The sequence below is a fragment of the Prionailurus bengalensis genome, chromosome B2 (assembly GCF_016509475.1).
Source record: "Prionailurus bengalensis isolate Pbe53 chromosome B2, Fcat_Pben_1.1_paternal_pri, whole genome shotgun sequence".
Classification (NCBI taxonomy): Eukaryota; Metazoa; Chordata; class Mammalia; order Carnivora; family Felidae; genus Prionailurus; species Prionailurus bengalensis.
The window spans coordinates 134016041-134029274 of NC_057349.1; the positions used below are offsets into that span (position 1 = coordinate 134016041).

The window sequence follows — 13234 nt, forward strand, 5'->3', positions numbered from 1 at the left end:
CTGCCCCTTAATTTCCTGATCTGTGATGACCTTTAATGCCTTTAAGCTTTGCTACACAGTAAGTCTGTGTTTACCCTGGTTCTTCCTATCTTTCCTGTGCAGGTGGTCAGACCGTAAGTACCACAGATTCCTCAACCAGCAACAGGGAGAGTGTCAAGTCAGAAGACGGTGATGATGAGGAACCCCCCTACCGGGGCCCCTTCTGCGGGCGTGCCAGGGTGCACACCGACTTCACGCCTAGTCCCTATGACACGGACTCACTCAAGCTCAAGGTACGTCTCTGCCCAGCCTCAGACTGACGGTTTCTTTAAGAGGTGTTCTGTTGTCCTTGCTTTTGAGTGCTGGGCTACTGTGGTGCCAGTATCTTGGCTGCTGTGATAAACTGGTCTCCTCAGTACAGAAAAACAAAACCAAAAACCAGGTAGCATTTGGGATGAAGGCGGGTCTTGTGTTAATGCTCTGTCATCACCGTCGCCTCCACCGGTCCTTACCTCTGACCTCAGCTTCCTTTTAGAGTTCCTGTTGTCCCCGCCCACCCTCCCCTCCGGTTTTGCTCTCTCCAGCTGAAGAAACCTTACTGCCTTCTCTGTATGACTAACCAGTGAGGTTTTTACAGGACAGATGGAGCTGCACAAAATGTATGAAGCACTTCTACAACAGGGCTTACTGCTGGCATTTGATTGGTGGGAAATTCTTTCTCTAGGGAGCAGGAGCTCTGGACGGTGGCCAGGCATCCAGAGGGCCAGCCAGGTGCCCAGCCAGCCATGAGCACCAAGAGATACTTCAGCCACGTTTCACCTTGTGGTGAAGGGGGGGGGGGGGGTGGAGAGTATGAGACCTCAGGCCTGCAAGGAATCTAGCAGAGGCAGGAGAGCTCAGGCTCTCTGCCAAGCTCCCACTCGTGTATAGTGACCTGTGGAACCCTGAGTCTGGCCCTTCGTTGTATTTTCTCATCTGTGTGGTTAACACATCTAATTGGTGCAGGGTTCATGCCTAGAGATGTACCTAATGGAAGGATCTTTGTTCCCTGGGCCACAGAAAGGAGACATCATCGACATAATCAGCAAGCCACCCATGGGCACCTGGATGGGTCTGTTGAACAACAAGGTCGGCACATTCAAGTTCATCTATGTAGATGTGCTAAATGAGGAAGAAGAGAAGCCCAAGCGCCCCACCAGGAGGAGGAGGAAAGGAAGACCACCCCAGCCCAAATCTGTGGAGGATCTCCTTGATCGGATCAACCTAAAAGTCAGTTTCTTCTTGTTCTGGTCACATTTGGCTCCCTGCTGCCTTCTCCTTTTCCTAAATTAAGCAAGGGCACATTCAGGGAAGGAGAAAGAGTCATCTGTGTGATCCAACAAGGGCAGCCCGTTACTTTGATGAGTAGCCATTATTCTACAGAAATAGGTACCGGTATTCTGATGCTGCCATTGACCTCTGCGGTGGGTGACCGCCTAAGTCCCGGGTCAGAACTTGCTATTAGCCCCAAGAACAGCTTTCAGAGAGCCGTGAGGTCCGAGCTACTACCAGGAAGGGCTGTAAACACAAACCCCTGGTGCCCTGCTCCCTCAGCTCCTCAGACTGAGGATTTATGCCCACGGCCCGTCTCCCACTGTCCCTCTCAGGATCTAGTGAACCGGGGCCGCAGCAGTAGATTCGGTCTCCTCCCTGCACAACCCTCTTGCTCCTGAGGAAGTCATAGCGCTTTCTGAGTTGGATTTCAGCAGCCCTATAAACGAAAGAAGTCTCCTGGGCTGTGCACGCTGCAGCGTTAGAGGCCCTAAAGCAGGGGCACAGTGAAAATGCAAGCCAGTGGGGCCCATGTCAGCCTGCGAGGTACACGTCCTTGACCCCTGATTAATGAAATGCCTTGCGCGCCTGCTCAGCTGTAGGGCTGGGAGGTACACAGCAGATTACAAGCGATACTTACTAATCTTCCAGCTACGTGAATCGGACTGTGCAAAGAGTTTAGGGGTTCGAGGCTGCTTGAGGGTCCAGAATCACAGGGCCTGCTGACTCCCTTGGCTTCTTTCCCTCACAGGAGCACATGCCCACTTTCCTGTTCAATGGGTATGAAGACCTGGACACCTTTAAGCTCCTGGAGGAGGAAGATTTGGATGAGTTAAATATCAGGGACCCGGAACACAGGGCTGTTCTCTTGACGGCGGTGGAGCTGTTACAGGAATATGACAGTAAGTCCCTCCCGGCACACAAGTGTCCCTCGTTAGATAGGTCACATGCTCAGGTCCCTAGAGTTATTCAGTTGGTCCTACTTGATCCAAAGCCAGGGCCAGTTTTGTATTATGTCAAACAGCAGCACAAAGGCACAAATTTCCAATGTAGCCCTTCTGGTTTATGTGGGAGCAAAGAAAACCTTACTGCTGGCCCCTTTCCTGGCATGTTTCTGGGTAACATTTGAAGAAAAGGCTGCTGTTAAGAGAGGATTGAATTGCAGTGTCTTCTTTTTTTTAATATAAAAATCTCTTTTTTTTAAATATATGTTTTTAAAGTTTATTTAATTTTTTTAAATTATTTTTGAGAGAACGAGAGAGAGAGGGTGGGCCGGGGAGGGGCAGAGAGACAGAGAGAGAGAGACAGAAGCTGAAGCAGGCTCCAGGCTCTGAGCTGTCAGCACAGAGCCCCACATGGGGCTCGAACCCATGAACCGTGAGATCACGACCTGAGCCGAAGTCAGATGCTTAACCAACTGAGCCTCCCAGGCGCCCCGTATTTATTTGTTTTTAAAAGTTTATTTATATTGAGAGAAAAGAGAGCACGAGTAGGGGAGGGGGCAGAGAGAGAGAGAATCGCAAGCCGGTTCCGCACTATCCATGCAGAATCTGCTGTGTGGAGCCTGATCTCACGAACTGCGAGATCATGACCTGAGCCGAAATCAAGAGTCGGACGCTTAACCGACTGAATCACCCAGGCGCCCTGAAGTTTGTTTATTTATTACTTTGAGAGAAAGAGAGTGCATGTGCAAGCAGGGGAGAGACAGAGAGAGGGGGAAAGAGAGAGTTTCCCAAGCAGGCTCTGTACTGTCAGCGCAGAGCCCAATGCAGGGCTTGAACCCATGAACTGTGAGATCATGACCTGAGCTGAAGTCAGATGCTTAACAGACTGAGCCACCCCGGCGCCCCTGAATTGCAGTCTTCTTAACCCCATAGATGCCAACTTAGGCACTATGGGATGTGCAGCCTCAGCATGCCTTCCGGATACACAAAGGTAACAGACATACTGGGAGTATCTTGCCCAGCCAAGGGTTAATTACTTCTCAAAGCACACCAGAATTGTTCTCTTATTGAATAGGATGGTTAATGAATATATGACATTCATTGGCTTCCACTGAAGCAGGAAGTATCTGAAATGAATATGTAAGAGATTCCATATTGCAAATTCTCAGCTGAGGTGATAGCTCATTTTTATAGTCCATGGACAGCATTCAGTAAGCTCCCAGCTTTTATGTAGTCTATTTGAATATACTGTATCCTTTGCTCCATTAACCTAGTCTTATCTTGCTCTTTATTCTTCAATCTGACATCAAAAATATTCCTGAAATTATGCATCACGAGGGGAGTATCTTTCCTAGTTATTGAATTCAAATGCATTTTCTTTCACGTGCTCTGCTTCGCTAGCTAATAGCATTTCTATAGCTAAAAGACAAACCCAAACCATGGTTAATGGTGGGAAAGAAATACATTACTGAATGCATCAGGCCCAAGAGACATGGGAGCAAGTGAGTCAGTACAGTTAAATTCACTTCTGCTTAATCGGTCCTCCCTCTAAATTAACTGATAATATAGAGGACCACATACCATCAAATAGATGGCTGAATCCTAGATAAACATACTGCCTTCAGGGATAGATCTGAAGAGAGTTGTGTTTCATAGTTAATCCCACTTCGTAACTATGTCTCTTTGGTATAGGAGGTGTCTCCTGGGGGTCTGTGGCCAGGTTGGGCACAAGGAGCCTCCTGGCCCCATGCCTGGTGTGGCCAGCCAGCTATACTGATATCAATTAATGTCAAATCATCTAGTCTCCTGGACCACAGCTGCTCTATAAAATAGCTCATTTGCTCTTCCTCAGCCACTGAGAACAGCTGGCTTATCAACCCTGTCCATTACGTTTCCTGGAGCATTCAGAACATTTCCTCCTTTAGGAGGACCGAAGCTAAACACGGAGGGTAAGGCAGGCCGGATGTGCTCTTAGTCTCTGTCCTGCCACACTGGCTCAGATTCACCGTCCTGAGGTTTGCACCAGGGGATATTTTGTAGGAGGGAACCTATGATGAGGCATACTCAGAAAGTCTAAGGAGGGCTCTTTACTTCTTGAAATCTGTGCCGCGCCCCCGCTCAGACTATCCCCAGTGCAAAAAGTAGCTCGTCCTCTTACTGGTTCTAAAACAAAGGCTTCATGGGCTCGGGGTGCTGATTAGTGCCAAGGGTCTGGGTCTAGACTTATCCTAGGATTGTAAGATTTTCATTCAGTGCAGTTAAATTTTAAGTAGTATTCTAAGTAACTGGTGACCAAGAGGGACACCATAGATTCTGTCAAACTGCATTTCTGTGCCCGAGACAGATCCAGAGATCTGTTCGGATCTTGCACCTTTTCTAGCTCAGCCACCCACAAAAGCAGGAAGCACATCACCAGAACAGCTTGGCAGGCAGACCGACCAGCCCTCCTCAGTGCACGTCTGTGTGTGGGGAATGCAGGCCTCTGCACAGGGTTCCATTTGGAAAAGACTCTAATGGTCTGATAGCATTTCCCTACACTGATACCAAAACCACTGTCGTAGGCTTGCCAAAGGAAAGCTCTTGGTTAATAATTTTAATAAAAATTATAATTGGCGGGCGCCTGGGTGGCTCACTCAGTTGGGCGTCCAACTTCAACTCAGGTCATGAGCTCACGGTTCGTGGGTTTGAGCCCTGCGTCGGGCTCTGTGCTGACAGCTCAGAGCCTGGAGCCTGCTTCAGATGCTGTGTCTCCCTCTCTCTCTGCCCCTTCCCCACTCACACTCTGTCTCAAAAATAAATGTTAAGGGGCGCCTGGGTGGCGCAGTCGGATAAGCTCCGACTTCAGCCAGGTCACAATCTCGCGGTCCGTGAGTTCGAGCCCCGCATCGGGCTCTGGGCTGATGGCTCAGAGCCTGGAGCCTGTTTCCGATTCTGTGTCTCCCTCTCTCTCTGCCCCTCCCCCATTCATGCTCTGTCTCTCTGTGTCTCAAAAATAAATAAACGTTGAAAAAAAAATTTTTTTTTAAATAAAATTTAAAAAAAATTGTAATTAGCAATTTCTAACATGCAGAGTAGTACAGAGAAAAAAAATCCACATACCCAAAATCCAACTAAAGTTAACATTTTGGCATAGTTGCTTCGATTCTTTTTTAAAGAAATACAAGCTCACTGAAAGGCGTGTTCTCCAAGAATGCCACTCCCTTCCCTCTTCCTCCCCAAGGCAATTGCTTTCCAGAAAATGGCGTGGGTGCTTGTGCACCAGCAGCTTTTGATGTTTGGGTATCTCAGTGTCTTAGCGCATTGTTCCTCCCTGTGTGTGTGTGTGTTGAGGTGGGAGTAGGGGGAGGGCTTCAGGCCCAAGTTCAGGTCAGGCCCAAACAGGGTTTCAGCCCCCAAAACCCAGTCCCCTATGCTTATTTGACTGTGAGACTGTTCATGGTCCTAGCTCCCCTTTCTTGTCCTCTACTGTCGCATTCATGCTAGCAAGTGTAGGGAGGGGATATGGCCTTGAATCTGCAGTACATCTAGGAGGTACGTACCCACCTCTTGGAAGAAGGGCAAGTTACTTGGTAAATACTGGCCTTTAGTTTTAGGGAATTTTGCTAAGCTTAATCGTTGGGTTCCTGCTAAGTAGCTGCTGACTGGACCTTTAATAAAAAAAAAAAATGGACCACAGCCCCTTGACATATGCCCCATGACCGTATCAGCTGATCTGGTTTTGTGAGGCAATGTGAGGGATCCCTTCACTCCCCGTGCATTCAGGTACCTGACAGTGTCCGGTGAAGGCCGGCATCCCTGAAGATGCAGACGCAGTCTGCATTTTCATGCAGGGGCAGGGACAGGTGTTCTCTTTTATGCCCCTTGGTCAGCACTTCAGAGTCTGTTTTGGCTGGAGTGATACACTGAACTGCCTTGCCAAGGACAGACTATGCTGATTCCTCTTCCTGGGTTGTAACTAATAGCTCAAAGCCTTCATTTTATACATATCATTTTCCTAAATAACATGCTAGACTAGGACAAAGGCTGCTTCAAATCCACAGACTCTTCCACATAATGAGGACATCACTCCAGAATGTTCTTTTTGTGTGGGGGAAGGTAAACATTCGGCTGTTGTGCTTCCAGTTAATTTTTCATTAGTTTAAAAAATAGCACTTAAAAATTTTTTGATTTTTTTTTTTTTATTTAATTTTATGTTTTTACTTTACATCCAAGTTAGCATATAGTGCACCAATGATTTCAGGAGTAGATTCCTTAATGCCCTTTACCCATTTAGCCCATCCCCCCCTCCCATAACCCTCCAGTAACCCTCTGTTCTCCGTATTTAAGAGTCTCTTATGTTTTGTCCCCCTCCGTTTTTATATTATTTTTGCTTCCCTTTCCTTGTGTTCATCTGTTCTGTCTTAAAGTCCTCATGTGAGTGAAGTCATATGACATTTGTCTTTCTCAAATTTCACTTAGCATAATACCCTCTAGTTCCATCCACGTAGTTGCAGATAGCAAGATTTCATTCTTTTTGATTGCCGAGTAATACTCCATTTTTATATATACATGTATATGTATATACATATGTATATATGTATATACACCACATCCTCTTTATCCATTCATCCATCGATGGACATTTGGGCTCTTTCCATACTTTGGCTATTGTCGATAGTGCTGCTATAAACATTGGGGTGCATGTGTCCCGTCAAAACAGCACACCTGTATCCCGTGGATAAATGCCTAGTAGTGCAATTGCTGGATCGTAGGGTAGTTCTATTCTTAGTTTTTTGAGGAACCTCCATCCTGTTTTCCAGAGTGGCTGCCCCAGTTTGCCTTCCCACCAGCAGTGCAAAAGAGTTCCCCTTTCTCCGCATTACTCACCAACATCTCTTCTTGCCTGAGTTGTTAATGTTCGCCATTCTGACAGGTGTCAGGTTGTATCTCATTGTGGTTTTGATTTGTATTTCCCTGATGATGAGTGATGTGGAGCATCTGTTAGCCATCTGGATGTCTTTTTTGAAGTGTCTATTCATGTCTTTTGCTCATTTCTTCACTGGATTGTTTGGTTTTTGGGTGTTGAGTTTGAAAAGTTCTTTATAGATTTTGTATATTAACCCTTTATCTGATATGTCGTTTGCAAATATCTTCTCCCATTCTGTCGGTTGCCTTTTAGTTTTGCCGATTGTTTCCTTCATGGTGCAGAAGCTTTTTATTTTCATGAGGTCCCAGTAGTTCATTTTTGCTTTTGTTTCCCTTGCCTCTGGAGACGTGTTGAGTAAGAAGTTGCTGCGGCCAAGGTCAAACAGGTTTTTGCCTGCTTTCTCCTCGAGGATTTTGATGGCTTCCTGTCTTACATTTAGGTCTTTCATCCATTTTATTTTTTGCATGTCGCTGTCCAGTTTACCCAGCACCACTTGTTGAAGAGACTGTCTTTATCCCATTGGCTATTCTTTCCTGCTTTGTCAACGATTAGTTGGCCATACGTCTGTGGGCCCATTTTTGGGTTCTCTATTCTGTTCCATTGATCTGAGTGTCTGTTTTTGTGCCAGTACCATACCGTCTTGATGATTACAGCTTTGTAATACAGCTTGAAGTCTGGGATTGTGAGGCCTCCTGCTTTGGTTTTCTTTTTCAGGATTGCTTTGGCTATTTGGGGTCTTTTCTGGTTCCATACAAACTTTAGAATGGTTTGTTCTAGCTCTGTGAAGGATGCTAGTGTTATTTTGATAGATTGCATTGAATATGTAGATTGCTTTGGGTAGTATTGACATTTTGACAGTATTTGTTTTTCCTATCCAGGATCATGGGAAATTTTTCCATTTTTTTGTGTCTTCTTCAATTTCTTTCATAAGCTTTCTATAGTTTTCAATTTATAGAATTTTCACCTCTTTGCTTAGATTTATTCCTAGGTATTTTATTTTTAATGTTTGTTTTTGAGAGAGAGAGAACATGAGAGGGGGAGGGTCAGAGAGAGAGGAAGACACAGAATCTGAAGCAGGCTCTGAGCTCTCAGCACAGAGCCCAACCTGGGGCTCGAACCCACAAACTGTGACATCATGACCTGAGCCAAAGTCGGATGCTAAGCCCCCCAGGCACTCCCCAAAAATAGCACCTCTTAATCTGGAGTTTTACCTTACCAGCTTACTCTGCCAGGATTAGTGTCATAACACGCTTTCCATGTGAAAAATGCAAACAGGAAGTGGTGAGTAGAACAGCTGTACGTTGTGGAATGCAGTCGTCTGCCTTCCTGCGATTTATTTCTTAATGACCTGAGAAAAGCCATCGGATTTCCGTTTTGTTTTTATGTGGTAGGGGAGGGGCCGTGAAGAGAAAGGAAAAGAAATCAAGACCATTTATCATGAACTTACTTGTTTTAGGTAGAAAAAGTTGTTCTTGGTTTCTGTTTTATGGGACCAAGTACCCCCTCTGCACAGTATTACAAAGGTGTTCGTCGTGTAACCTCACTCCCACGTAAGGCCTTCTGTGCCCCCTTTTATAGAATGCGCATGTGACATGGCTGGTGATAAGGGCCCTCCTTATTTCCCCTGTGATTGGCTTTTAGACATTCCCTTGACAGAAACATCAGGTACTTCTCTAGAAGGCTTCTTTAAAATGGGGACATTCAGTTTCCACTCGCCCAGCTGAAGAGTGTCCATTACTCAGCGTCCTGGTTAGAGGATTTCCAAGCTTTCCCCCGTCTTACCTTTGTGTACAGGGAACAGAAACGCTGACTCAAAACAAAAGGAGAAGGCAGAAAGGAAAGCAAACCCTCTAACACATTCCAAACAAACAAAAGGATTTAACCTGTGCCCCCCATGAGGTTAGGGGTTAATGTCCCCAGTTGCCAGCCTTACTCCTGTTGAGAGAATCCGAGAACAAGAGCTTGTCACCAAGACCTAAGAATGCTCCTAAAGTCAGTATTTCATTTACCACTTAATTTGGAAGACACGTCTTAGGCCAGACGCTTGTCAGAGAAATCTCTAATAATCTGCTTGTGAAAGGGGCATACGCACCCTAAGCTTCCCCTCCGGGGTCCCCTCGCTCAGAAAGGACACTGATTGTCCTTCCCTCACAGCAGACACAAAGCTTTGAATTTCTCCCTTCCTGACAGGCCTGAGGCCAGAGTCCTCCTCTGGGTAACTTAACAGAAATTGACAAACTGCAACTAGAGGCTCTCCCTCTGAATTTATTTTGATGTTACCTTTACAGAAAATTGTTCTGATCTCGTCCGTTCATTTTATTTCATTCACTTTAAAATAATTAGCGCTCTTCCAAAAGTCCGAGGCTTCAAAACGTGCACTGATAACAGGATAAAAATCGGGATTTGGTTGACTTTGATTTTCACTCCCCACTGATTCCATGCTGTGTGTTTACCTTCCGTAGGTAACAGCGACCAGTCGGGATCCCAGGAGAAGCTGCTTGTCGACAGCCAGGGCCTGAGCGGATGCTCTCCACGAGACTCCGGGTGCTACGAGAGCAGCGAGAACCTGGAAAATGGTAATGTCCACATGGATAACTATGAGTGCACCTTAATATCTTTAAAAAAATGTTAATGTTTTTAGATTTTTGAGATAGAGACAGAGCATGAGCAGGGGAGGGGCAGAGAGAGAGGGAGGCACAGAATCTGAAGCAGGCTCTGAGCGGTCAGCACAGAGCCCGACGCAGGGCTCGAACTCACAGACTGTGAGATCATGACCTGAGCTGAAGTCGGATGCCCCACCGACTGAGCCACCCAGGTGCCCCTAGTGCACTTTAATATCTTAATATGCCAGCCCTTTGGATCATTTCTGGACAGCTATGCTTCGGCATAGGACTACCTTTCCTCTGCAGCCTGAGCCATACTTTGGGGGATACTGGCACTTAATTAAGATTCTTAAAAAGACTGAACCTCTCCCTCGAGACCAGGCAACTGATGTTCTCGAGAAAGGAGTATAGTGGTCTCCTTCTTCCATCCCACTTAGCACATAAGTGGAGAGTTGAAGACACTTGTGTGTCAGAGAAAGGATCCTCAACTTCCCATGGCCCTGAAGCTCTTAGCGCCTCAGCCCCGGTGTGGATCAGGAAAGAGCCATGCGGTTTGGGGTGAGGAGTTCTGGGGGTTACAGCATTTTTTAGCCAAAGACTTGACTTCATGCATCTGAGCCCCCTCACCCCATGAGTTTCTCTTTGTTCTAAGAGTTAAAGTAATATTAATACCTAGCATTTATGAAACACAGACTATGAACTTGGTAGTGGGCTGGGTCCTTAGGTTTGCCGTTACTAATCATCACTCAAACCCAGGACTGCCTATTTTATTATCTTTTTAATGTTTATTTTTGAGAGAAAGACAGCACAAGCGGGGGGGTGGGCAGAGAGAGATGGAGACCTAGAATCTGAAGCAGGCTCTGAGCGGTCAGTGCAGAGCCTAATGTGGGGCTTGAACTCACGAACTTGAGATCATGAGCTGAAGTCGGACGTTTAACCGACTGATCCACCCAGGCAGTGCATAGTTTATAGATGAAGACTTTAAAGCTTGGAGAGATTAAACGATAGCTGAAATCCTTGTTCTTTTCTCACCTGGTACCACTCTGGCTATTACGAGGGTCTGTCGATGGTAGGCAGTATTTTAGACCTAATTTTCCAATCCTATAAGCATTTTTAAGCCCATGCTCCATTACAGTCATTATACATCAGCCCGTGGTATCTGGGCTTCATTGAACTCTAAGCCAGAAAGGATTTAGTTTGCATTTGTTATAATAACTACCTTCAAGAACAGTGGATTGGATTAAAATAGACGCCCCCATTTTCAAACCAGGAGAAAGGCAACACACATGGTGGGAAACTTCTTTATGCTTTTCTTTTGGCTTATTTATTCTGAGGAGCGGTAATATCCCAGTGTTTGGGATGGTCACGTATCTGTCCCCCTTATTTCAAGGTAAGGATGTTGAGGAACCCTTGTGGGACCAGGATGCAAAGCCAAGGCATGAGCGTTGGGTTCCTTCAGCATTGTTGTTTTCGCTCCCCTCGGTTTTTCTTATCTAGACAGCCTGAGCAGGGGTGGCCCTCAGGATCTGGAATCTGCCCAGTGAAGCAGGCCAACTTGTGGGTCACGGGTGTGGTCACTCCTTTGATGAAAAGCTAGATTCTGGCAGGGGTTTATCAAAGATCACAGTACAAAAACATCTCAATTCATACTAAAAGTGAAAAGACTGACTTTATCCCAACAGTCTTTGCTTCATTTCTGTGGAAGCTAGATCTCTGAATACAGGATGCAGAATTAAATCTTAAAATATTACATTTTTGTTTACATTAAAAAAAAAATCTCAAAACTTCAGGCCAGCTAGATATCACCCAGCTGCCCACATCTAATATGGTGCTTCCTTCTCTCTCAGAGAGCATGACTAGGGCTGTGTTCTGTCTCCCAACTTCACGTCCTTGGGCCAGGCCCACCCGTGGTCTGCTTACTGGAAGCTACTAGAGAATATGTTTGTTTCTTTCACTTCATTGGAGTACTGAGTGCCATATCCACCGCAAATGACAAACTCAGTTTGAATCCATGGTTTACTTATAATGTATCCGTCATAATTATATGCTCATAGATGATGTTCGGTAGATAGGTTTTGGAACAACAAGATTGGCCATAAATTTCGCTTTGAAAAGCAGCACAACAGTATGTGACCAAGGTGTAAAATTGGCAGAAGTCCACAACTCAAACCAAAACAATGTTTTCAAAATAGAGGTGACTTCTTTTTCTATCTTTCCTGCTTGTCCACTTAAGGACACAGTATTCACCTCCCCCCACCCCCCTTGTTTATTTTTTTTCAAATCTTAAACCAAGCTGCACCATTCTGTTCTAGTTCTCACGAAGAAAATATTTTCATTGAGTGCAGAGATAAATGCATAAGCGCTGGTCCATGGAGGTCTGCGCTTCTCACCGTGTCCGAACCCCCTCCACACTTCAGCATCCATCTTTTATGGATGAAGCTGCATTAAAAAGGATACTCCTGTATTGAAAATTCCCAATTTCAAAAGTCCGATTTTCTGAGAAAGGGTGATTCTGTTAGCAGTCACCTCTTCATCTCTACCGTCCCCCTCCTCCTGACTGTCGTGCGAGGCAAATAAATTGCATCCAAAATACCTACAGCTGTAAACCCTAAATTGTGTGTCTCCTACACCCTTTTCTTTTTGCAGTAAAAACCAGCATTTGAGCATGGGGAGCTATTAGGTCCTGAAGGAAAACAATTTACCAGGTAGACCATCCAGAAGGGTCACAAAAGCAGCGGCATCATAAACGCCTCCACTGCATGGCCAGAGTGCAGGGCAATTACCGAGGGAGACGGTGATCTGAAGGCCACATGTCTTGTTTGTTTCCTCCCTGTCCTAACAGAGAAGCAATCAGTAGGAAATTTCAGAAAGCTTACTTGTCTCTCGCAGGAGTCATAAGTGGAATGGGGTCAGGTGCCCTCCATTTTACAATGGGTGGCTCTTGATTTCCTGTTGTGGCCCCCAAACTCCTATTCCAGCAAGATTAGAGACACTAGTAACGGATGCCCTAAATTTCTGTTGAACACATGAACCCCATTGTGAAAAATGCCCAGGGTTGATAGGTTTTAGCTGCCACTGGAATCCCATCAAGTAGCCCACAGTTTAAAATATTGAGCACCTACTGAAGCAAAGCTTTTTAAACTGCAGGTTGCAATTCATTAGTGGGGTGGAAAATCGGTGTAGAGGGTCGTAAACAGCAGTTTTGTAAAACAGAATAGAAAATACCAGGGTGCATTCCAAAGGTAAGATTGATATTGTTACTTTGTTACTTGTAATCTTGGTTCAGCGTGTATGTCTCTGCATGTGCATGTGTCTGTGTGCACTGGATGAATGTGAAGTGTGTTTCTTACTGTAGATTATAGTTTAAAAAAACAGTCTGAGAGCCACTATGGGCTCCAAAACCAGGACGAGAGTGGGGGGAGCAAGCAGGCAGGGTGCAGACTTCAAGGAGGTACTCAAACTCTCAGGTACTCGGCTGCACCTGCCTGACC

The 13234-nt window shown here is 45.7% G+C and overlaps 1 protein-coding gene across 11 annotated transcripts in view; it reads left to right on the forward strand.

Moving 5' to 3' along the window:
* The window catches only part of SASH1 (SAM and SH3 domain containing 1), a 335600-nt gene that overhangs the window by 305454 nt on the left and 16912 nt on the right, over positions 1–13234 (forward strand). For all 11 annotated transcript variants that reach the window (XM_043592565.1, XM_043592562.1, XM_043592563.1 and 8 more), the window contains 4 exons: positions 103–272; positions 1039–1248; positions 2042–2192; positions 9603–9716. In XM_043592565.1, coding sequence (XP_043448500.1) covers positions 103–272; positions 1039–1248; positions 2042–2192; positions 9603–9716 — 645 coding nt within the window. The remainder of the gene's footprint in view (positions 1–102; positions 273–1038; positions 1249–2041; positions 2193–9602; positions 9717–13234) is intronic.